Source organism: Hibiscus syriacus, unplaced genomic scaffold, assembly GCF_006381635.1.
Source record: "Hibiscus syriacus cultivar Baekdansim isolate YM2019G1 unplaced genomic scaffold, ASM638163v2 tig00110348_pilon, whole genome shotgun sequence".
Taxonomy (NCBI): domain Eukaryota; kingdom Viridiplantae; phylum Streptophyta; class Magnoliopsida; order Malvales; family Malvaceae; genus Hibiscus; species Hibiscus syriacus.
Window position 1 is genome coordinate 1,178,008 of NW_024062699.1, and position 25,632 is coordinate 1,203,639.

At 33.6% G+C, this 25,632-nt stretch overlaps 3 protein-coding genes and 1 pseudogene across 3 annotated transcripts; 2 read left to right on the forward strand and 2 right to left on the reverse strand.

The window, feature by feature from the left end:
* The first annotated feature begins 101 nt into the window (after positions 1 to 101).
* LOC120120801 (caffeic acid 3-O-methyltransferase-like) lies at positions 102 to 19,021 on the forward strand. The gene is made up of 5 exons (XM_039140334.1): positions 102 to 107; positions 16,910 to 17,337; positions 17,933 to 18,243; positions 18,329 to 18,393; positions 18,512 to 19,021. The coding sequence occupies exons 2-5, from the start codon at positions 16,919 to 16,921 to the stop codon at positions 18,812 to 18,814; spliced, it is 1,098 nt and encodes a 365-aa protein (XP_038996265.1). The 5' UTR covers positions 102 to 107; positions 16,910 to 16,918; the 3' UTR covers positions 18,815 to 19,021.
* LOC120120800 (pentatricopeptide repeat-containing protein At4g14820-like) lies at positions 5,702 to 8,418 on the forward strand. Its single transcript, XM_039140333.1, has 2 exons — positions 5,702 to 6,413; positions 6,725 to 8,418. Exons 1-2 carry the CDS (start codon positions 5,851 to 5,853, stop codon positions 8,316 to 8,318), a joined length of 2,157 nt encoding a protein of 718 aa, XP_038996264.1. The 5' UTR covers positions 5,702 to 5,850; the 3' UTR covers positions 8,319 to 8,418.
* Positions 9,290 to 10,915, reverse strand: LOC120120802 (nascent polypeptide-associated complex subunit alpha-like protein 2). Its single transcript, XM_039140335.1, has 4 exons — positions 10,784 to 10,915; positions 10,613 to 10,709; positions 9,942 to 10,060; positions 9,290 to 9,856 (listed from the first exon to the last, which is right to left on the reverse strand). The coding sequence occupies exons 3-4, from the start codon at positions 10,005 to 10,007 to the stop codon at positions 9,506 to 9,508; spliced, it is 417 nt and encodes a 138-aa protein (XP_038996266.1). The 5' UTR covers positions 10,008 to 10,060; positions 10,613 to 10,709; positions 10,784 to 10,915; the 3' UTR covers positions 9,290 to 9,505.
* Positions 19,022 to 19,489: 468 nt separating the features above from the next.
* LOC120120901 lies at positions 19,490 to 23,541 on the reverse strand (annotated as a pseudogene).
* Between the last annotated feature and the right edge of the window lie 2,091 nt (positions 23,542 to 25,632).

Sequence of the window (25,632 nt, forward strand, 5' to 3'; positions counted from 1 at the left end):
ATTAGAGAAAATAATATCTTATGATATGTTGTCTTGATTATTTTTTTATAGATAAATGTAATTAAGATAGCATGTTATATATGCCCTATCATTAATGTTTTACGAGAGTAAACAATTTCGTATAAAGATATAGGAAGTCAACGTTATGCCTTGTTAACTATTAATCTATGACTTTAATGAAAGTTAAAAATCATTAGATTAAGTGTTAATAAATGCATGACTCATAATATATAGTGCTAAAGTATAATCATTTTACTAGTAGCTAAGTAGAACAATATCTTAAGTCCATTGGTCTGATTGCTTCATTGTTTGTTGCAGTATTCCCTTGCTCTCATATTCTTGATATATTTACTTTACTATCTATTTTATAATTACCAAATCAATCTCTTTCTTACGCATAACTCTTTTGTAACAAGTTTTTCTCCCTATAGGATTTGACACTTGTAACTTTTATGTTACCACTTTATTACTTGTATGACAGAGTATGATTGCACTTTTTCTATAACATTTAGTTAGTATCACTGATGTTATGTGACCCAAGTCTCACATAAGTTTCTTTAGTAAGCAAAAAGGGTGTGAGTTCCGCGAGACTAAGTGACCTTTAGCTACACCATGATGCTTACTCTTATTGTTGTGATAATTTATGTAAATGTTCATAACCATACTTATAGCATGCATATATGTTGGATGTATGTAGTAAAGTAGCATTATTTTTGTGGCACTAAGCTTGTGAGATCAGCGTATGAAATATTTTTCCGTGCGTAGGTTCTTAGGTGTCATCAGAGGAGTTCATCGCCAAGTTATAAGATTTCCAGATTCTATCTTCCATCAGAGTACGTCTCAAGTATTTAGTAGGCATGTACTGTAATAGCCCTTGTTTTTAATTAAATCGTAAACTTTGTTTTGTACTTACATATTTTAGAGACTGATGTTGGAAGTTCCCCCATATTTTGACATACTTGTATTTTGATAAACATATTTCTCTTTAGTACTTTATTATGTTTGATGTTTTTGGTTAAACGTTTTCAAACAAAATGGTTAGCCGCTTGGGTGGTTTCGTGTGACATGCTAACCATCCGGACTTTGGGTCGAATCAAATTAGGGTGTTATAGTGGGAGAAAGCTCCAAGGTAAGAGGAAAGGAGAAATTGACCCTTGGTTGATTTGATAGAGTTTTCAGTAACTATGAATCTAAGGTAACACATTCACAACTACTTCATATCATTTGTGAGTCATTAGAATGCGTTTAGATAGAGAGTTTTGAGTTGTGAAGCATTTATGAGCATTCCTGGCATGTTCAAGAAATTGATGTTTTCAGCATGATTAAAGACCTATTGTGACCCTCTCTTACATACATAAAACTTTAAGAATGATTGGGGGTCTCTATAGGGCTTTGAGGTGGTTTTGGTAGTCAATTCTGTGCCCAAATAAGGCATTTCTAGGTTGAGTATCGTTATTGAAAGAACAATATATATATGTTCTTTAGATGGCTTAAAAATAAGAGAAATTAGGAGGAGTATTGATACTTACTCAAGGAGTATCAATAATGATGGCTTGATTTTGATACTAGCAGGGTAGTATTGATAATGGGCCAACTTAGCAAATATTTCAGTGTTGATACTCATGGGAGTATCCATATCGTGGGTAGCGTATCGATACTCCCCATAAGGGTATCGATATTGAGACATTTTTCAAAACATCAAAGCAAAATTTGGTACCAATATCCTATCAAGTATCGATACCCTAACTCGTGAGTATCGATACTGGTCTAGTAGTATCGATACTACCCATCCATTTTCAGCTTGATTTAACCCTGTAGTATCATACCTAGAAACAAGTAGGAACCCAACATCACTAAATCACCATTGAATAAGACTACAAGTGAGAAAAACCTTAATATACAAGTACAACTAGAAACAATATCAATTATGATGACATAAAACTAACCTTGGTTGATGCTCGGGAAAATGGCTAGGATACCTTAGTTTTTCTAGCAGATGAAGATAGCTTCGAAGTATAGAATGTTCGTATATCCTTTCATCGCCTTTCATATTTCAACACAACAAACATATGTCTACATGGAAATCTAACAAAATCAACTTAATACAACAACAATACATTATATCATGAGTGACATCCTTGACTACAAGATACCATACATTTTCCTTTTCAGCATGCTCCAATAACACATACGTCCATTACCTAGTATAATATCTTTGACCAAATAATAACCCTCATACGATATTTTCTTACACAAAGTAGTAAAGTAACTTCTTGTATATACTTGTGTTGCTTGAGTTTTTAAAGTCACTAATATATCATCACAATATGGTTGTTCATATGTTGTATTGTAGTATTGATAACCTTCCTCCCACCTTAAAGCTTGTAGTTTCTTATGATAATATGTAATGAAACGATACAACATTAACTTTTGGTCCAACAAAATTTTAAGTGTTTTATGCATTAACTCATAACAATGAGTAGTCCTCATTGTTGCACATAATTTTTTTTAGTAATTTTCATTTAATATAATAAATAAAAAAGAATATAAAATGAATTTAACTATAATTAAAGTATTTTTTAAATATAAATAAAATCATCTGCATAAAAGTATTCCCACATATATGTTTATGCTCATTTTTCTTTAGTCTTGTACAATTCTTTTACCCACCTCCTATCTTCAATTTTATGTTTATGAACTAATTCAGTTTAAGCCTTTTCAAAATCTAATGGTGTTCTACATTTGTCAACACACCTCATAAATCCATCATGAAATTGTTTATTACCATTTGATTTGACATTTCTCGTAAGATGCCATGAACATAATCTATGTTTTGTCTCTGGGAGAAATTGAGCAATGGCATTTGTCATAATTTTATCTCCATTAGTAATGACAGTAAATGGTTTGTAGTCATCTCCTTTTGTGATCAATTGTTTTAAAACCCACACATAGGTTTCTTCTTTCTCATTTACTACCAATGCACATCTAAATGTAACTATATTTCGGTGATGATTAACACCAACCAAGACTCAACAGTTTGTTGTACGCATTGCACTTGTAGATAGTGCCAAATGCAAGTACTTTTCTAAATTCCTTATAATCGATATGTGATATACCATCACACCAGAATAACTTCTCCAGATTTCCATGTTCATCTCTCGTATGGATCACAAAAAAATAATGGATCAAGTTTTTACTTTCCATAAAGATAAGTCTTCACCGTTTCAACGTCACCATCTTGTACTTTTTCTCGTTTGATCCTATGTACGTAGTTGTATAAATCCAACATTCTTAAGATAACTAGTTTCATTCATGAAATTTCACATCATTCTATTTGGAGCAATTCCTAAGTTGTGCATGGTATTAATTTTTATCTTATTTGCCTCGCTAATTTTTCTAAAGGGCCTGTAGCCAAATCATCGGTAGGTATACAAATTACAAATATATTTAAAAAAAGGTAAAAAATAATACAAAAATATAACATAATTACAAAGTTATTTACCTGATATATGATATTTGTGTTGGCTTCATCATTTCATGATAATGATATGCGTGAAATTTTTCAACTTTCCAGAATTAATATTGCTCGTTAAATTTGAATTTAATAAACACTTGACATCCAACTCTACTTATTGGTTTTGGTTCACGTTTTCTATTAGGTAAGTTGTTCCATTTTTCCTTCCTAAATTCATCTTTTCGACATACCAATTTCTTTGAAATCATGTGACCATAACTTCATCTTCTTATTATTGAATCTATTTGAACTCCAAAACCTTTAACTTTTGCATAAGTATAGTAGAACTCAACACAATCATCCAACGACTTCCACTTGAGCATATCCATGTCATTTTCATCATAATCTTGTAGTTCCTTTATGATCTTGTCCCATATATCCTCATTGATGAAGTAGTCGATGGTCTTGTCATCAGATGTATGTTTACCATCATCGACATTAGATTCAAGTTGTTCTTCTTCGGTATAAGTTTCACTTTGGGTCATCTATTTTGTTATCCTCGTTGAGATTACAATTTATCATCTCCTTGTTACCAGTCTTTCCCTCATCATCTATAGTCGCTAATATACTGCAATTTAAGATTAATGAAAAAAATTAATATTAAATTGATATGAGTGATCAAAATTAATAGGAAGTCAAACTTAAGTATCAAAATTAATATTATATAATCACAATTAATATCTAATTAGAATTAAAAATTAATATTAATATTAATAAAAATCAATTATTTTATCAATATAAAACTAAAATAAAAATTATAGAAGATTTAGAACTTAGAAGTCTAAAATTTAAATAGGGGAAAATGAGGGGTTTGTATGAAATTTGACCATTTAAATTAAAACAAAAGTATAGAGTAGTGTAATTTAGCCATGCCTATTAAAACAAAAAACATACATTTGTCTAAAATCTAAATGGGAGAAATTATGGGGGGGTTTACGAATTTGACCATTTACATTAAAACAAAATTATGGGGTAGTGTAATTTAGCCATGTCCACTAAAACCGAAACATTATTTGCTAAAATATAAATGAGAGAAACTATAGAGGGTTTTCCATGCAATTTAACCTTTCTAAATAACACACAAATAAGGGGATTGGAATATAATTTAACCATTCAAAAATAAAACTAAACTAAAACTAATATGAAATCGTGAAAAGGAAAGAGACGATCGACAAGTTCCTTGCAAAAGAACTACACGCGACGATGTTTGGATATTAACGATATTGGTGGTCGTGTGGTAGTCTGCTGTTGGAGACAGGCGGACGACAGTCGCGAGTAGATTTTTCGAAGGTCAACGAAAGTAAAAACAATGTAAACAGTACAGATAGATGATCGATTATGTTGCTCCTTCGTGACGGCGAACTGGACAACGACAATCTGGTCAACAACGAACTGGGTAAAGGCAGGGTTGAATTTGTTGTACACGATTTTCCGACAAGTTTTTGACTCCGAGGTGAAGCTACTGATGACCACCCTCAACCCTTAAATAATTTAAAATTTTTTAATTCTAGACAAATTAAATTGCTTAAATTAATTTTTATATTTTAACAAAAAATTATAATTAAATTATAATTCTATTAAAAATAAAATTAAACTTCAATTAATCAATTAAAGATTAATTTTAAATAAATTCTTATATCATTAAATATTTGCATAATAAAGATAAATTTAATTGTGGTATATTTCAATACTCGACAAATGCTATAGACTCTTCCGCGTGGAGAATGGTTTTTTTTTCGAGTTTTATTTAGACGAATTGGCTTTGCCGGAATGATGCCATGTTTAATAACAGAAGCTACTGTGATGATCGAATATTTGAAGCGTGCTACAGAGGATTGGATTTCGGTGCAATAGCAAGTGACCATCAAGCTGCCCCTCTGTTCTAGATTTTGTAGATGCTCAACTTCTGTTGCGATCCAAGGTTAGTTCTACAGTTGATATATGTTGTTGTTTCTCTGCTCTGAGCGTGATGCGGTTGATTGTGGTCGTATTTTTTAATAGTAAATATTTAATAGTGTAGTAAAAAATATCAGATATTTATTTTAACGAAAAAATGTTTAAACATTAAAATTAATTTAATGTATAATTTAAACATCTAAAAGTGTATAATCCTAATAAAATTTGTAATTTACTCTTCAAAATAGTGTTCTCATGAATTTGCACGACGGTTAGACTCAGACATCCATATTCCGACATTTCTGAAGGCCAAGAATTTATCTTTATCCAGCTTCTCTGGAATTTGAAAGTTAGTTCTTTGAAGTCCCTTCTCTCCTCTTCTTTCTTGGCATTCATTTCATCTTCAAAATCTAATCCCCCAACAAAGCCCTTCCTGCTCCATGTCAGCTGTTTCCCAACTCACCATATCTTCGCCTTCAGCCATCCCAACCCCCACAATTCTTCTCAAAACCCTCTCTTATCCCCTCTCCCTCACCCACTTCAAACAAGTCCACGCTCAAGTCCTCCGTTCCACCCACCCTCCCTCGCATTCTCTCCTCCTCAAGCTCCTCCTCTCTTCCCCTTCCCTTCCTTACTCTCTCTCCATCTTTTCCCACCTCCCCAACCCTCTCCCTCCCCTCTCCACCCCCTTTCTCCGCCACCTCTCTCGCAGCTCCAATCCCCAATTCGCTCTCTTGGTGTACCAGAGACTCAGGAATGAAGGGATGCCAATTGACAGGTTCGCTTTTCCTCCGCTTTTAAAGGCTGCCGCCAGGGCTGGAGGGTTGGCTGAAGGTAAAGAGATTCATGGCTTTGGACTTAAGTCGGGTTTGGATTCAGACCCGTTTGTGCAGACGGGTGTCATGAGGTTGTATGTTAGCTGTAGGAGACTCCTGGAGGCCCGGTTGGTGTTTGATAGAATGTCTTACCGAGATGTTGTTGCATGGAGTATTATGATAGATGGGTACGTCCCCCTCTTTCTGTTCCGTTTACTTTAAGTAAAACATGTTTCTGAACAACGTCAAAGAGTAATTCATTTTGTTAATTGTGTAATTTTGATGAAGATTACTGGTCCAAAGTGCTTACATGTAAAGTAAATAATGATTTTGAGTATTTAAAGATGATTTTTTTCCATTAACTGTGAAAGTTTTGATTTTACTTCTTTAAGTAAACTTATATTTGCTATTCTATTCGATTTTAATAGAATATGATATGATAATGTGTTTCCTTTGACATTATCTTTTTGTTCTGTTTAATGACTTCTGTTGTTAACAGTTACTGTCAGAGTGAACTTTTTGATGACGCATTGGAACTTTTTGAGGAGATGAAGAGGGATAATATTGAAGCTGATAATTTTATTTTTTCCAGTGTTCTTTCTGCTTGTGGTCATGTTGGGAATCTGGATTATGGGAAAGCAGTACATGACTACATTATTCAAAATGATCGTGTGGTTGATGCTCATTTAAGGTGTGCTCTTGTGACGATGTATACAAGTTGTGGTTGCATGGATATGGCTCAGCAATTGTATGACCAGATGATGCCCAAGAACATGGTTGTTTCAACGGCTATGATTTCTGGGTATTCAAGACATGGACGAGTCTTGGATGCTCGATTGATTTTTGATCAAATGGTAGAGAAGGACTTGGTGTGTTGGAGTGCAATGATATCTTGTTATGCTGAGAGTGATCAACCTCAAGAGGCTCTTAGATTTTTTAATGAACTGCAAACTCTAGGAATAAGACCAGATCAGGTGACCGTGCTGAGTGTTATATCGGCTTGTGCGCATCTGGGTGTACTAGATAAAGCTAAATGGATACATGTATATGCTGATAAGAACGGTTTTGGAGGAGCTTTGGCTGTTAATAATGCTCTCATTGATATGTATGCCAAATGTGGGAGTTTGGAAAGAGCAAGAGATGTTTTTGAGAGAATGAGAAGCAGAAATGTGATATCTTGGTCCAGTATGATCAATGCATTTGCTATGCATGGGGATGCAAATAATGCTTTAAGTTTCTTTCATAAAATGAAAGAGGCCGGTGTTGAGCCAAATAGAGTTACATTTGTGGGTGTGCTTTATGCTTGTAGCCATGCAGGGTTGGTTGAGGAGGGCCGAAAAATCTTTGCATCCATGATTAATGAACACATGATCACTCCTACACATGAACATTACGGTTGCATGGTTGACCTCTTTGGCCGTGCTAATCTCTTGAGAGAAGCTGTTGAGATTGTGGAGACAATGCCTTTTGCACCCAATGTTGTCATTTGGGGATCCCTTATGTCTGCTTGTCGAATGCACGCTGAGACTGAATTAGGAGAATCTGCTGCCAAAAGGCTACTTGAGATTAAGCCAGATCACCATGGAGCTCTTGTGCTACTATCAAATATTTATGCCAAAGAAAGGAAGTGGCAAGATGTTGGGGATTTGAGGCAATTAATGAAAGAAAGAGGTATATATAAGGAAAGGGGATGTAGTAGGATTGAATTGAACAATGAGGTGCATGAATTTTTAGTGGCAGATAGAAATCACAAACAAGCAGACGAGATATATAAAACGTTGGACGAGGTGGTTAGTCGATTAAAGTCGGGTGGCTATGCTCCAAATATCGGTAGTGTTTTGGTAGACTTAGAAGAGGAAGAAAAAAAGGAGGTGGTTCTATGGCATAGTGAGAAGTTAGCACTTTGTTATGGGCTCATAAATGGGGAAAGAGATTCATGCATTCGGATAATTAAGAATCTTAGAGTTTGCGAGGACTGCCATACTTTTATGAAGTTAGTTTCGAAGGTGTACGGGAGGGAGATTGTTGTCAGGGATAGGACAAGGTTCCACCATTATAGAGATGGAGTTTGTTCTTGTAGAGACTATTGGTGATGTTTCCTGACCCTTCTCTCGTCTGTTTGATCCCAAATAGTGAAATTCTATAGTGCTTAAGAATTGTATGTGATTGGCCTTGTTAGGAGTTGCTTGGAACATGACTGCTAGTAAAGAAGTTATTTTATGAAACCCTTCTTTTCTTGTTCAGCTTGTTTGCTACCTAACAATTGTATTGATTTGTCCGAAGTCTGATTTTATAACATCATTCTGCCGGGTTTCTATGCTTGACAGGTAATTGCAAATTGAACAAAAAGCAAACCCGGAACCATTCAGAACAAAAACACAGACAAACTTCACAAATTTCCCACAAAATTTCCATAGCGGTTCTTCTTTCATATGAAAACAATTGAAACTTGGTTCCCATGGTGCGACAGATCGCCATTTTAGCTTAAAAGTTGATCACCAAGTGAATTATTTGTTCAGTTTGCAATTAAATTTTGTTCCAGTTGTCGTTTTTCTTAATATCTCAAAAGTTGTAAAAATGCTCAACCTTCGAGTGTCAACAACATCCCACGTCATTGTCATCTCACTTGACAGTATATACTTTTATCACTAAAGATAAGAAATTAGTCAACATAGTTTAACTCTGAGAAATATAAATAATTTTTCTTCACCTATGAGTAGCTGCTATGATGTTGGGCTTCTCGGAATCATAAAGATCATCAAGTAGAGATGATTAAGATGAATCCAAGCAAGCCAACTCTAGTCGTTATTTTGTATGTGCAGCTTTAAGTTAGATTTTACAAAGCTACATGTAGCTTAGTGAAATTTAGGGTAAACTACAATATTAGTACCTCAATATCACTTTGTTCCATTTTTACAGTGATGTTGACATGTCCCATAGGATAATGTCATGTCAACATTAAAAATTTTATGCCCATTTCTAAATACATTATCTTTTGCTTCTTTGTATTTGCATCACTAATGTCCTCAAATATCAAATCATGCATGAATTCATTTGCTCCAAATTCTCTACTGCAAAATAAACAGTTTAATCAAGTTGCAAAAATTGATTATAGAAATGGGCAAGGAAACAATCAGTTGCATATACACTGAATGAGTTCCGAGAAAATCATCTAAATTTGAAGCGAAACAATGAAAGGGTAATCTAAACCACTGCGACTACTAGTTCCAACACTCATTGAAAATCTACCAGGGTGAACTAATAAGATGAAAGAGACTACCTAAGTGGTAGGCTCCATAATAGCACTCACAATGTCACCATTGCTACTCTTGAGAGCCTCAACAGCTTTGGTCCTTGAAACCCCAGCCTGTGTCATGACCAAGTCAATGTCCCTAGGCTCTACACCAGTCTCATCAACCTCCTCTTCTTCCTTGTCAGCCGGTGCTCCAGCAGCCGCTGCAGAAGTGTCTGGTTTTGCCGTCAAAGAGCCCATGTCTGGCATCCTGAACTGCTGGGCAGCTTGTGTCTGTAGCTGAGAGCTCAAATCCTCTATCTTAGCCTCACCAAAAATGAAATAGGTCTCAGAATTCGGACTCTTGAAGACATCAGGTTTCGAGATGAAAAAAAGTACCTGAATCCAAGAGAAACTAAGTTATATTACTATTCATCAAGTAGCTCAAGTATTTGAATTGAAAAGAAAATCATGAAAGTCATACATTTTTGGTTCTCTTTATGGTGACCCTGCTTACACCAGTAACAGGCTTCATGTCGAGCTTTAACATGGCCTTTCGACTCTTCTTCTCACTCGTGCTTTGCTTGGAACTTCCATTAGCATCTGTAACCAATATTCGAAGCAAACTATAAGGGCTGCATCAAAATATCCATGCATTTAACTTTGATAAGACGAGTAGCGAAAAAATGTAAGGAAATAACACCAAGTATATATAATGCCCAAAGAAATGATGACATCCATTGCCACTAAAAATCAGTTATCCACAAAATAGAGTATTGCATGAAATAGACTATGCAAACAAGGTTGCAAAAACCATAAAAATTAATCTAATTCCCCAGATTCTGAATAGCAAGCTTAAGCCATGCAGGAGGAGTCGTTAGTTAGAAAACATTAAACATAAATCAACATATCAAAGGACAGAATTTTAAACATGCAATTTTAGAAAGTCATACAATTTACATAAGTCTCTTTCATAAAGAATACACTCAAACTGAAGATCTATGCATATATGCAGGCCAAATCACAAAAAGTTAAGCAATTTCCCCACTAATTCGTAAAGTATCATTTGAAATAAAGATAGCATCTATAATACAGAAACTAGAGCAAAGAAATTAACCAAGTAACAACAAGTGAAAAAAAAAACATGGGAGAAACCTTGGGCATCATTTTCCTTATCTTCGTCATCGTCCTCATCGTCTTCGTCATGTTCTTTCTTATCTTCCTTAACATCTTCAACCACAGCCTCCTCGCTCTGTAAATCATACCATATTAACAAATATGTTAAGGAAACAAAAAGGGATTAAACAAGGGAAATAATGGGGAGACCTGAAGCTACTTCTTGGGTTCCTCATTTGAAAGAACCTCCTCAGTCTCAGGCTTGGCGGCTTCAACCACAGCTGCTGGAGACATCCTTCTCATCGTTAGATGGGTTAGCTTACTAGAGAAAAGAACGCTTCAAAAAGAGTAATGGATCAACATCAGGATAAACTATCTCACTACTCACTGAATTTTAGTCTGCATATTAATTTGATCATTAAATTTTAAAATATTTTAATTATAGTAGTAAACTTTTTTGCATTAAGTTTTTTTTTTTCATCACTCAATAGTTATATTATTAACATCCAAATAATAAGACAATTTGATATCGACATATATTTATCTAAAAGTTAATATTTAATATCAAAAGTTAATATTTATCGGTTCTCTTCTGTAAGGTCTTTAGAGGACTCTCATCGCTCCTTCATTTTTGGCTTTCCCTCGACCAAAAATTTAAACGCAACTCAAAGGGGGTTGGTTATACCGGGTTTGTATCAGGGGTGCTTTAGAGGATGATCATTTTGCACCTCCCTTTTTGATCTGGTTCGTCCTCTCTCCTAAAAATACATCCAAAGTGAAAGCTGAAGCTGTGGGAATTTGGTAAGCTGCTAGAAATCTCCTTCAAGGGTGGGAAAGATGAAGTTGTAAATAAAATTCAAAAAAATTGAAGATGAAATTCGACAGAATCTATAAACCCCCGGGATAAGGTTTCAATTTCTGGATTTTTAATCGTTTATTAATGAATTTTGTAACTATTACATGGAATGTGAGGGGCTTTGGTAGAGCAGAAAAGGTGAGGGCAATTTGTTATTTAACCAGTAAGTACAAACCCAAATTTGTTTTCCTGAAAGAATCAAAGCTATCTGAAATGAACCAAGGTCTGATTAGGAAGCTGAGTAGCAATGGTACTTATGGGGTGCCTTTCTCGCCTCATCAAGGTCAGTTGGAGGTCTAATTAGCCTATGGGATCCTAAGTTTTTTGTTGCCTCGGATTTTGTCAATGAGTTGGACTGGTTGATCTTCCCCTTCAGGAGGGCTCCTTGACTTGGTGTAACAACTGTAAACTTACGACTTTCATTCGACTCCATAGGTTCATTTTGTCATTCTCTTTTTTTATCACAAAGGTTTGTTGGACAAATTCTTGTCAAACCACAATGCAGTGCTTCTTTACGAGGATGAGAAAATCGAGGGTTATCACTGAATACTTATATTATTAACATCCAAATAACACGACAATTTGATATCAATATATATTTATCTAAAAGTCAAATATATGACTTTTATTATTTAATAATTTTTCATTAAATTTAGATTTTTATTTATTTTTAGATGTTTTTTAAAAGTTGTCATTCTTTAATATTTTTTATGGTCTCATCATCCTTTTATTATTTTATCAGTTTATATATATATTTTTTTGAAATTTATGAAATTATACATAAAAGAATTTTATTATTTAAGATTTAAGGAACTTTCTTAAATTTAAAAAACTTAAGATGTATAATCATAAAATTAATAAAAGAAATATAATTTAAATATAATTTGTTCTTTTATCTTGCATTGACTTTTATAGTCGTTCCCATATGTTATTTGTATCACGGTGTTTATCTTTTCTTATTTGTGTTTGTTTGTATTCTTAGTTCGATTAGATTTTATTAATTATTTTCATATATGATTTATTTTATAAATGAATGAATTATATTTTGAACATATATATACATATATAATTACTTAAAATTAATTGTGTTGTAAATAGTACTAATCAACTTTATAACTTTTTGAATAATATTAATGCTACGGTAGATTTTGAAATAATATTTCAGAGACTTTGTAATTATATCACAAAGCAATTCTAGCGTTTGAATTATTTGTCTAATTTAACCTAATTTATGAGCAAATGAGGTTCAGAGGTCGCCATCATTAACGAGAGAGTAGATATATGAACTTTATGTAACGAGAGGTTGTAGCCTGTAGGGTTTGGTGAGGACAATAACGTTTGACCAAAACAGCTGAGCTAACCATGTTTTGTACATATTATAATATTTTACAACATGGGCAATGATGATTTAGGGGTTGTTTGTTTGCCTCTTAATAGAATCATTCAGCGTTGAATGCTGAACCGTTCATCATTTAGCACGTTTGTTTCGCACCTCTGAATGATTCAGTGTTGATTGATTCAGCAGAACAGTGCTGAATGATTCAGCACAGAAGTACATTCTGAATAATTCAGAGCCATTATCATACAACATGTCACATTTAGAGCTAATTCATACAGAGCCTCTGAATCATTCAATATTTGAATCATTCAGTGCTTAATCATTCTGAAGTAAATAAACAACCCCTTACTTATGAATTCTGATGAGAGGGATATAAGCAGCCCACCACTTACCTCCGATTATTCGTCTTGCCAGAGTAGCTTTGATGTTAATGCCATTTCTTCTTTTTATTAATTTTGATATCAACATTCATAAATACTTTTTAAGTGGATACGTGTATAATAACAATACAAATTTTTTATATGTGTAAATAAAATTGTAAGATAAGAACAAATAAAATAAATAATTATTCAAAGGAAAATCAGTTTTTAAGATACATAATACGACGTGGATCTGTCACTTGTGATGAGATGTGAATGTTTTTTTTTAAAGAAGCTACTAATTTTATTCAAAATAGAAAATATCTCAAATTATAGTGAATATTTACAATCATAATCGTAAATCTAAGATAATTTCTATAATCACTGAATATTTAAAATCAATTTTTAATATACATAATACGACGTGGATCTGTCACTTGTGATGAGATGTGAATGTTTTTTTTAAAGAAGCTACTAATTTTATTCAAAATAGAAAATATCTCAAATTATAGTGAATATTTACAATCATAATCGTAAATCTAGGATAATTTCTATAATCACTGAAATAAAACTAGCAACTTAAGATCACATAATGACCATACAAAGAAAGATTAAAAATCTAACCAAGAAACTCGAATATAGATAGATACAAACATATCTGATCGCATTAGTAAACGAACCATAAAAGGGAATCGAACTATTGAAAGACCACTGACAAACCACAAATTAGACTCGAGTGATGTGAAAAGCTATCCACGAACGTAAAAACGGGTATCCAAATCCAATCCGATGGTCTAAAATAGGGAATATCAACAAGATATCAGATGAGGGTTATCTTAATCAGTCGTGACGATGTCAAATCAACCTTTCAAGAATAAATAAATAATAGCCAAACAACAACAAAAATACCAAAAAACAGAAGAAAATATGTTATAAAGGTAGAAGAAAGCGTGTCTTAAAGATAGACGAAAATATGTCATAAAGGCAAACTTGTTGAAAATAAAAAATGAAAGAAAATAGAGACGTGATATAAAAAAAGAAAAAGAAAAGCACAATAAAAATATCACGCTCGACAATCAACATTATAATTGATGTTGCCGCTAACTAATAAAGACGAAAAAGAAAAGAGATGAACAACGCACCAATGAGAGAAACCTAGATTATTTCCCAGGTTGCTATTAAAGTGCTCATTATGATGAGATATGAATGTTAAATCCTTTGTAAATTAAAATATTTTCCAATCCTAATATTTAAATTTTCATTTAGAATTCTATATTTTATATCATTTTAATTTTTTTTTATATTTTAACAAAATTTTAATTTAATTATAATTTTTTTCGGATTCCAAACAAATTCAAATAAGAAATCTTGAATGTTGGATATTTGAATTCACTTTTTCTTTTTCATTCAAAGCAGTGTTACCAATATTGAGATTGAAGTTGTTATGGGACTAAATCATTATAATATACAAGGTTGTATTTTGATTATTAGATTATTAATTTTGTCAATTAGATCAATTAATTATTAATAAAAATTTATGTGACAATTAATTAAATTTGTAGTATCTTATAAATTGTAAAGTTAATTTTGTAAATAATTAAATTAATAATATTTTTAAATAAGATTGAGAGTTTATATCTTGAGATTGGTGTGAATTAGAAATCGTCTTTGTAATAAATTTTTATAAAACTCAATTCAAAATAATCCATCAATAAATCAAATATCAATAGTATTATACTTAAAACTGAAGTAACCAGCGGTCTAAGCAATATCAATAATCCTTTGATTTAATTCAATTCATTATCCATCTAGGTTAGTAGATCTAACGTGCAATGTTTTAAAATAGAAATTCAAATGGATGAATTGCGAGGCTGTAATGGGTTACTTGAAACTAAATCATTGATTTAAATATTACAAACAACTTCATTTTGCATATCTTAGAAAATTTTGGAATATTCTTAAGGATAATCCCCTAAACTCCAGGGTCATGCTGACTTTGTTGTAACTCTAAATACAACCAGTTTTAACTTTGGAATTTCCATCTATCTAATTTCACTGCTCACTTTAAATGAATGATTGAATTTTATTCTTAAATATAAATTATATATAAACTAAAATGTTGAAAATAAATATACATAAAATTAACTTAAATGTTGAAAATAAAAATACATAAAATTAACTTAAGTATTAATTATTTTATCAATTAATATGAATAAATAAATACTAATATAAATTATTTAATATTGATTTAAGAGTAAAATATTAGTTTACTAAGTTGCTGAATCAATAGGCGATAAGATATCAACTACAATGTCATGATTAGGGATGGTAATCTCACCCATATTCAACAGGTTTTGATCCGATCTGATTGGATCATATATTTTTTTTAAAAAGATTCCGAATTTAGATCGAGTCGGATCTTTTAAGAGGTGAAGCTGGGTCAGATCGAGTTTAGTAGAGGGTGAAAAAATTCCTACCCGACTCAATTCGAAGATAATAATATAATTTCCTTAAAAAAATTATTATTATTTTAATTAAATCCTTAATTTATACGGTATTGGTAGGTCAGATTTATACTCTAAAAAATCAGGTCGGTTCGAAATCAGGTGAAAAATATATATTTTTCAAGTCGGATTCAAGTGGAAGATACATATTTTCAATTCGGTTTGAATTAACCAAAAATTAGATCTTAACCCGATCCGTTCTGTTGTCATAACCCTAATCCAAGGAAAAAGAAAAAAATATAACGATAAGTTCGGACATGTGTCAAAATATTAGAAATTAACCTTAGAAAAACATGTAAACTGCCAAGCATAAAACGCTAGAGTGGCCTTGAAAGATGAACAGAAAATTGACAGGGAACGGTGGGTGTGGGTAGTTGGGAACGTGTGTGGGGGCGGGGGGAGGGGGGGGGGGTAATTGAGTGATACGAAAGATATTTGGAGTTAGATTGTTTGGCTAATATTTAAATTAAATAGATTAAGTTTAACTTCATCTGTGATTTTAATTATTTGAAGTAAGTTATTTGATATTTCTTTTGAAAAAAATAATATATTTAATTTGAATTTCAATCGAATTAAGTTTAAAGATATCTTAAATTTTTTTAAGTCAAATTAAATTTTAATTTTTAATTTCAAATTTGATTCAAAATTGATAATTTTAAAGTTATAAAATTTTAAATTAAATCAAACTTAATTTAAATTTCTAAAATTAAATCAAACTTAATGATACTAAGAGTCTAATGGGCTGTTTGTTTACTCCAGAATGATTAAGCGCTAAATGATTGAAATGCTGAATGATTCAGAGACTCTGTATGCATTAGCTCTGAATGTAACATGTTGTTTGATAGTGACTCTGAATCATTCAAAATGTACTTATGTGCTGAATCATTCAGTACTGTTATGTAACATGCTGTTTGATAGTGGCTCTGAATCATTCAAAATGTACTTATGTGCTGAATCATTCAGTACTGTTTTGCTGAATCATTCAACACTGTTTTGTTGAATCAGTTAGCACTGAATCATTCAGAGGTGCGAAATAAACACGCTGAATATTGAACGTTTCAACATTCAGTGTTGAATGATTCTATTAAGAGGCAAACAAACATCCCTAAGACTCGAATCAGGTCGTTTACCGCCGTAGGTGTGAGGTCAATATTTTACTTGTAGAGATGAAAATGTGGTGTAAGGAGCGAGGTCGTTGGGACAAAACATTATATATAAGCCCATTTGTGTTGTCAACCACGCCCCGCATCTTCATTCTCTGCAATCTTGTATTCAGAGCATCACACAATGAGTTCAAACGGTGAAACCCAGATGACTCCCACTCAAGTGTCAGATGAGGAAGCCAACTTGTTCGCCATGCAGCTGGCCAGTGCATCAGTCCTCCCCATGGTCCTCAAATCAGCCATAGAACTGGACCTGCTGGAGATCATGGCCAAAGCCGGTCCTGGTGCTTTCCTCTCCCCAAAAGAAGTGGCATCCAAGCTCCCCACCACCAATCCTGATGCTCCTGTTATGCTTGACCGCATCTTGCGCCTCCTGGCCAGCTACTCCATCCTCACTTGCTCCTTGCGCAATCTTCCCGATGGCAAAGCCGAGAGACTCTATGGCCTTGGCCCTGTCTGCAAATTCTTGACCAAGAATCAAGATGGTGTCTCTATTTCCGCCCTCAGTCTCATGAATCAGGACAAGGTCCTTATGGAGAGCTGGTAATCTCCACTCCTTAAATTATTATTTTTATCTCCAGTTCTTGAATGCTTTAAGATTAACTACTTTATCACCTTTTCATTTCCTATCAGATGTTAAGTAGCATTAACTTTTTATTTAAGTATGATTATGCTTAGTTTACAATATATTAGTCTATTTATTATCTGCTTACCTGAATGTGAGACTTGACAGCTGCTGCTTTACCTAAAACCCAACATATTTTTAGATTTAATTATAGAAATTGAAAACGATAGCATTGTTAATTAAGTTGGAGAATATCCTCAATCATGTTATTGAGCAAGTGGGGTTGTTCATCCTCCAATCTCCATGAGGAAAATAATTGAATGGTTGAGTTCTTTTTTGTCATTTTCTCCATGCAACTGTCATAAACTTCAGACAAGGACGTCCCATGTATTTTATATTTTATATTATTGGACGAAAATAGAGTATCACTAGAAAATATCAAAAATATATCTAAAACATTTAAGAATTTGAGATTTTTAGGAGGCGGCTGTCCCCATCTGCTCTCCCTTCGATCCATCCCTAATTCCAAGTAATATCGGATTGTGATTCGACTGCACGTTGGATTGTTTTCAGGTACTACTTGAAAGATGCAGTGCTGGAAGGTGGAATCCCATTCAATAAGGCTTATGGCATGTCCGCATTTGAGTACCATGGCACGGATCCTAGATTCAACAAAGTTTTCAACAGGGGAATGTCTGATCACTCCACAATTGCCATGAAGAAGATTCTCGAAGCATATGATGGTTTCAAGGGACTAAAAACACTTGTCGATGTCGGCGGTGGTACTGGTGCCACGCTTAGCATGATCGTCTCCAAGTACCCCACCATCAAGGGCATTAATTTTGATTTGCCTCATGTCATTGAGGATGCTCCTAGTTATCCTGGTATATAACATTATCCATACCTCTTTTCCAAAAGCTAAAGATTGCATCATTCCTTATCATGTTGTTGAAATTGGATTGGCTGCAGGTGTGGAGCATGTTGGTGGAGACATGTTTGTAAGTGTTCCAAAAGGAGATGCCATTTTCATGAAGGTGAGTGCCCCACTAACTCTCAACTTCTTCTCCTTCTGATTAAAGGAACCTCTATTTTACCTACCACAATGTAGCTTGTAAAATTAATGTTCTTGACATGTACGTGGTGCTGATATAGTGGATATGTCACGATTGGAGCGATGAACACTGCTTGAAATTTTTGAAGAACTGCTATGAAGCTTTGCCGGACAACGGAAAAGTGATTGTTGCGGAATGCATTCTTCCGGATTACCCAGATTCTAGTCTTGCCACGAAGTTAGTTGTCCATATCGATTGCATCATGTTGGCTCACAACCCTGGTGGGAAAGAGAGGACCCGAAAAGAGTTTGAGGCACTGGCAAAGGGAGCTGGATTTCAAGGCTTCCAAGTAAAATGTGATGCTTTCGGCACCAACATCATGGAGTTTCTCAAAAATGTTTGAATCTGTGTTGGATTCATGCTTTTGACTGTTTTACTTTTGGATTTTGGGACTTGGTGACTGTCTCAAAGGTTGGCTTGCTGGAATTACTACTTTTTTGTTTGACAGAACAATAAGAACGGAATTTTAAGCTTATTATGCGGAAGAGATCCTATGTTGTATCCATTACCTTACTGTGACTAATAAACGAAGTGTTGATTATTTTCTTTGGAAGGCATAAAGCCTCAACTCTGGGGTTAATAACATCTTATTTTACTTGTAAAACACTTTGATGGATTCCAATCTGGGGTTAAAATAAAGAGAAACAAATGATATTATGAAAAATCAAGATTAAGATAACCTTGTATATAAGATGGTTGAGTGACAAACCTACGAAGTTAGTAAAGAAAGAACTACCCGAAACCCAAATGAACACCAGGCGTTAAAAGCTCAAAGATGCTATTTGATAAGTACGTAACAACCTGTGTTAATAAGGACCACAAGTGTTTTGCCCCCTCTTTTTTCTTCAACTTCAGAGAACAAATGGCTGAAATATCCTGTGCCACCCTTTCTAAAGAAATCGACAATTTCATTATGTTGGCGACAAATACAAGAGGATTTCTCAAAGTACATCAAATCTTAAAATTCTAAATACTCGTATATAGTTGTAACTAATTTGGATCACAAACTCTAAAATCTCTATGTTGAAACTAAGCCATCAGATGAATTCTGATAATGACACTCAACTTGTATCTGTTAAGGACAATCAACCAGCCGTCGATGAAGAAACTCTACTTTGACTCTAGGGCGCTGCTCCGCGAGTTTCTTCCTGCTCTCGTATCGTACCTGTAAAAAAAACATCCAGTGTGAAATATTAGCTGCTTCTAAGTTGCTCAACCTATGTGTATGAGACCTGCTCATGGTTATACATTTTACTTTGAGATCTGAAGAATAGGACCAGAAAATTACTTATTACTTTAATGCAACATTATGAGTATCTTGGAGAACAAGAAATATTAAACATGTAAATACACGATGATGGCAACTGATGATAACTCTGACACTCTGTACCTTTTTCTCATAGCATCTATCCTTCCTCTTCAAGCGGAACTTGGTTAGAACCGCCTCTCTTTCCATAGAGTGGTGTGGATTCCCAGTAGGATTCGGAAAATCGTTAATATTCTTTCTTTTTGTAGAAGCTTGGACAGTAGCAACCTGATCCACATTGTTATTTACACCAGTGCTCCCGTATGCAATACCATTATGTTGACTTAAGGATCCATTATAGAAACTGCTGGTTCCACTTTGATTATTGGAAAGAGAAATATGACATTTATCCTCAATTGAATCCAACTTCTGATCCGGCTTATACAAACGTTTGTTTGTTGACTGATTTGTACCGGAGGCAAGTCGGTCATAAAACTGTTCGAAGGAATTAGTTCCGAAATTAGAATGATGGAAAAGATTCACATGAAAGGCAGGTTCCTGTTGCTTGGCTGAGCTTGGTATTGGTGTTGGGGATGAACTTGACTGAGCGCAATAGATTGAAGAAATTACAGAATTATGACCGTCACACTGGCTACTCGATCTTACATCCCTCGATGATACTGGCACAGGAAATAGTCTCTGTTCCATGCACGATGCGGCTACTTCCGTTTGCTCCGATTCATCAGTAGCTGCAGTAGTCAATGGAATCATGCTTCTTTGAGAAGTTGGTGTGGGACTAGGAGTATCAGCATTGTACTCGGACAACAGCGTCTCGGAATTAGTCCCGGATTCTTTATTTTGCTTACTGATACTTGTCAATGTTGAATGCAAGGGCTGTGATAATCAGCTAGTGTACCTGTATTAAGGATCATTTGTATGATAAGCAACATAAATACGAAATTACCATATTTGAGACGTGCAAAAGAATTCAATCAATTTGTCCTAAAACACTTCAAAAGTTTTTGTGCTGAAATTTCAAGATGACAAGGCAAATACAAAAGAAACTAACATTGTAAAAGCTGATGAATTTGGATGCCAGAGAATAGGCCCTTCTCGAGTAACATTGTTCTTGAAAAAGTTATGATTATGTCTTCTCAAGGAAAGATCCAAGTGTGGAGAAGAATCAAACTTGCTTGAATTATTAATTGAACAAACACTGCAATTCCTATTAAATGTTCCCATGAAGTCAATAATTTCTCTTGGTGAATTAACAATGGCATAACCAGCTCCGTGCATCTGCAGTTCCTTTGGTTGAGAGCTTTCCTTTATAATGTCGGAAACTTCCTGCATAGTTTCTATGTCGGCACTCTCAGCTTTCCCTGCTGCATCATTTTCAGAGGTAACTTCAACCTGTTTGTATCCGATGCTCTCACCGCCGGGGAAGTTTCCGCCAACTATAGACTGATTTAAACAAAACAGGATCAGAGAAAAAGGAAAATTACAGCGACAAAGGAACTGTAAAAAGTAAACATATCGGTTGTCTTCTCCATACATGCTGCCATAAATTTCTCAGCTCATTTCTCCTTTTTGGCTTAACAAGGTAATCAGCAGCGCCTCTCAACATGCATTTGTATACTGTGCTAATTGAATCTTGTGAGGACATCACTGCAAAATCATGTCAAATAAAAATGGAATTTTTGTTTAAATCACTTTGTCATGGAGAAAATCCCAGCAGGAACAGTACGGAAGTCATACTTATAACAGCGATGCCTTTACAAATCTCATGCTCCATGATCAGTGAAAGAAGTGCAAATCCAGATATAGATGGCAGATCATCTTCGGTCAAAATGAGATCAACCTTATGGGGTTTTCCTTTCAGCATCTCCCATGCCTTGAAGCCATCAGGAACAGCAGAAACTGCTCAAAAGCGGGTGAAACACATTATTTTCAGTTCTAAATGTAGCATTAAACATCATATAATTCTAATTAATTTCTTATTTGAAACGAAACTAACACGCAATACTCAAGGTCGGGAAAAAGTAAAAATATAAGCTTAGATATAGTAAGCTGGACACAAATATCATACTAAAGCAAAACCACCCAGCAGAGCTGAAGCAATTAAAACCATGAGAAAAGAATCTCTCTTTTCCTTCCATTAAATCAAAACCATGTTATATCTCCAAAAACAATGGCGAATCTTGGCCATAGATTTTGGGTAACTTAAAACTTAAAAAAAAAATTAGAGGTTTAAATTAAAATTTTTAACATTTTTGAAGGGTTCAGTTTATATTTTCTTTAAAAAAGTTGGGTCTAATTAAAAAATTTAAAATGTGAGAGACTTAATGAGAATTTTTTTTCAAATTATGAGAGGGGTTTAGTTAAGAACATTAAAAATTTTAAAGCTTAATCTAAATTTTTTAAAAATTTTGTGAGGACCGAATTAATTTTTTTTAACTGTAAGGATTTAAATTATAATTTTTCAAATTTTGGGAGGATCATGGCTAGGGATGATAAACGGACGAGTCGGGTGCGGATACCCCTCCCTTATCCCCATATCGACCTAATATTTTTAAATCTACCACCCGCCCACCACCCATAATAGGTACAATTTTTCAAATCCACACCCACCTACGCGGGTACATTCTCAAATCCATCCCCACACCTACTACCCAATTAGAGACGTACCCGACTAGACTTGCATGGCAGCAACCTTAAGTTATGCATAAGCAATAAACATAAAAAAAATATGTCCATTAAAAAACATAATAAAATAAATCAAGGATTATCTAAGTTAAGTGTTAGCATAGATCTTAAAGTACATAGAACACCATAATAAAAAACATAATTAAAGCCTAGAAACATAAATGACAAATACATAATATTTTTGTTCTTTGGCACACATATGACAAATCCTAAAATTATAGTTAAATTTATAATAGTCCAAAATTTAATGGCTATTTAGTGGAGGGCGGATGCAGGGCGGGTAAGGTCTCAAACCCATAACCCGCCCACTACCCGCGACAGATACCACTTTTTAAATCCACACCCGTCCACTACCTATTAAAGTTATATCTATCCCTGCCCCAATTGAAACGAATACGGTACGAAATCCACAAAATTATACTCGTTTATCATTTCTAGTCATGGCCCCACTAATCCTAACGCGTTGGCCCCAGTCCAAAATTATCATCGAAAACTAATATCTCTGTCCACGATTTATTCAGAATCTCATACTTCTCAGATGACAACAGTTCTATAATAAAACTTCAACAATTATAATCATCTTATTTAAGTCAAATTACATATGATCATTGCTGTCATATATCTGACATTAACCCTTCTAAAAGAAAAGACTAAAAGAAAGATTCAATCCACTTTATTCTTTTTGTTTACTCGTATCTTTTTCATACTTTCATGCCTATCTCAAGAAACATCAGTCAATAATTTAATATAATTTTCTGTTTAAATCAAAAGGAATCAATCAAATTTGTTCCCGCCGACACATCCTTAACCGTAATTTAAGATGAGAAAAGCATTAAGGGTGAAGTCGAAATGTAACCTCTATAATTGCATTTCTTGAGAACAACAACTATAATTTGCCTGGTTAAATCATTAGCTTCGATCAACAAAACCCTCAAAGCCATCGTAGGAAAAAAAAACCTTTCCTGTTTCACCATTTCCCCATAGAAACAACTTCACTTCATCCTCTTCTTCCCTTCAAACTCCCCATAGACAAAACTGTCAGATTTCACCTCCACAACTTCTTCACTACTAATCACCACAACCTGCCCCATGACTTCCTCCCTTTCTATTTTTTGTTTAACACTAAATCTATCTTTCAATTCAGAACTTTGCAAAGAATCGAACAACTAAAATCCACATTGAATTATGTCGGACAACTAGAATCTTCAGCATTAATCGAACGGCAACAAACTGAATCAACTTGCCAACTAATGTTCATCCAACGCTGATAAATTATGTAACCTACGACCATGGAAAAAAATATCTTGAAATCTATTATGTATGGCCTACTCAAGCCATGTCAACTCTTTGTCATTGAATTTTGGGCTCACATTCAATGTATTTGCCAAACGATCTAAACCGAACAGAAAAAGGAGGGAACATTAAGGGGTCAAACAAAGCTCTCGGATTTGGCGATTGGGATATTTTTCTTGCATGCGGTTCATTGCTAAAAAAAACTATTCGCTGCCGTTTAAAGATATTTATGGTGAGTGCTTCTAAGGAGACGGTGGATTTCCTGGACAGTAACCCAGCACGTTGGAGCTTTACAAGGGAACACTTCTTTTTGTGATCTTCAAATTGTCTCATTTGAGACTATGGATTTAGGGGTGAAGAGTGTAACTGCTCGTCCCTTCTTCTCTATCATAAAGGGGTTATTTTCACCATGACTATGGCACTCATCTCTAATCTCAAATATCCACCATGTTCAGGATTCTCGACCACTATTAAAATTTGATATTTGAGTATAATTCTTTTTTCTTTAAAATAAATCCTTAAATTACCTTAATCATTAATCATAAAGGACATCATATACAACAATATTAAGTATGCATTCACAATATCCGTAAGAAAAATGTAATAGTGAGTGAATAATAACATCTTAATAGTTGAAACCAAATCCGTTAATTAGAAAGTGTAACATATGATATGTTACATAGGCCTCAACGTTCAGCGAACCGTTCATGAACCGTGCAGCGGGAAGTTCGTTTATGTTCGTTTATTTATTAAATGAACGAACATGAACAAGATTTTGCGTTCGTTTAATTAAATGAACGAACACGAACAAAGCGCTCGTTCGTTCATTTACGTTCGTGAACGTTCGATTATATGTTCGTTCATTTATGTTCAAACAGAGGGCAAGTTGAATATGTTACGAAGATTATTGAAGTTGTTTGGATTTCAAGAAGATTGTTCTGTTGAACAAATTAACTTTAAGACTTTATTATGTTCATATAGCTTATTTATGATTTATGTATGTTTTTGTCATATTCGAATAAATTAACTCTAAAGTTCCAGATTATATTAATGAATTTTAAGTTGTTATTCTTGTTGTTTACTTTTTTTACATTCATTTGTTGTGTTCGAATAAGTTTGTTTTTTGTGTTTGTGTTGTTAGTTTATTGTGTTCGTTTATGTTCGTTTATATTCGTTCGTTTGTGTTCATTTACGTACGTTTATGTTCGTTTATCATTTAAATGAACAAACATGAACGAACATGAACAAGCTATATTCCTTAATGAACAAACATGAACAAAAAAAAAATTTGTTCGTTTATGTTCGTTTATTTATTAAATGAACGAACATGAACATACATTCGTTCGTGTGCGTTTGGTTCGTTTACAGGCCTAATGTTATAGGGTTTTAAGTTTTGAGGTCTCATATATTTTTAAAAAATCTACGAATCTAGAAAAAAATATTTCCTTGGTAAGATTTAACAATTTTTTAAAATTTTCTCCCTTATTATCTCAAGAATTCAATTATAATCATTTCTTCCTAAAAAAATCACCAAATTTATAGTGTTTGACGGACAAAAAAAATCCATATTTATGTCTATCATATTTTCAATATTCTTAAATTTTGATATTTTATAATTTTATCTTATTATAAAATAGTTTAGGGGTCTCATTTAAAAAAAATTGCACAAGGCCGACGTTTCTTTTGGGACAGACTTGAAGCAAATATATAAATTTAATAATTATTAATTTTTAAATTTTTAAATTTTTAATAGATAAACAATTATTTTACATAATTTAATAATTACTTATATATTTTATTATGTTATAAACTAGGGAAAACTATAACATTCATCATTGAATTTTACTCTCTTTTATTTTACTCATTATACTTACATTTTTTCAATTTGCTCACTAAACTTTTGAATTGTTTCTGTTTTG

What these genes read in the sequence shown, in the direction of transcription:
- LOC120120800 (XM_039140333.1), top strand. Translation starts at nt 5,851, where the DNA reads ATGTCAGCTGTTTCCCAACTCACCATATCTTCGCCTTCAGCCATCCCA. An exon ending in TGGAGTATTATGATAGATGG is followed by an intron (nt 6,414 to 6,724) that starts GTACGTCCCCCT and finishes TGTTGTTAACAG; the next exon opens with TTACTGTCAGAGTGAACTTT.
- LOC120120802 (XM_039140335.1), bottom strand. Translation starts at nt 10,007, where the DNA reads ATGTTAAAGCTCGACATGAAGCCTGTTACTGGTGTAAGCAGGGTCACC. An exon ending in CCATAAAGAGAACCAAAAAT is followed by an intron (nt 9,857 to 9,941) that starts GTATGACTTTCA and finishes TCTTGGATTCAG; the next exon opens with GTACTTTTTTTCATCTCGAA.
- LOC120120801 (XM_039140334.1), top strand. Translation starts at nt 16,919, where the DNA reads ATGAGTTCAAACGGTGAAACCCAGATGACTCCCACTCAAGTGTCAGAT. An exon ending in AAGGTCCTTATGGAGAGCTG is followed by an intron (nt 17,338 to 17,932) that starts GTAATCTCCACT and finishes GATTGTTTTCAG; the next exon opens with GTACTACTTGAAAGATGCAG. An exon ending in GAGATGCCATTTTCATGAAG is followed by an intron (nt 18,394 to 18,511) that starts GTGAGTGCCCCA and finishes GTGCTGATATAG; the next exon opens with TGGATATGTCACGATTGGAG.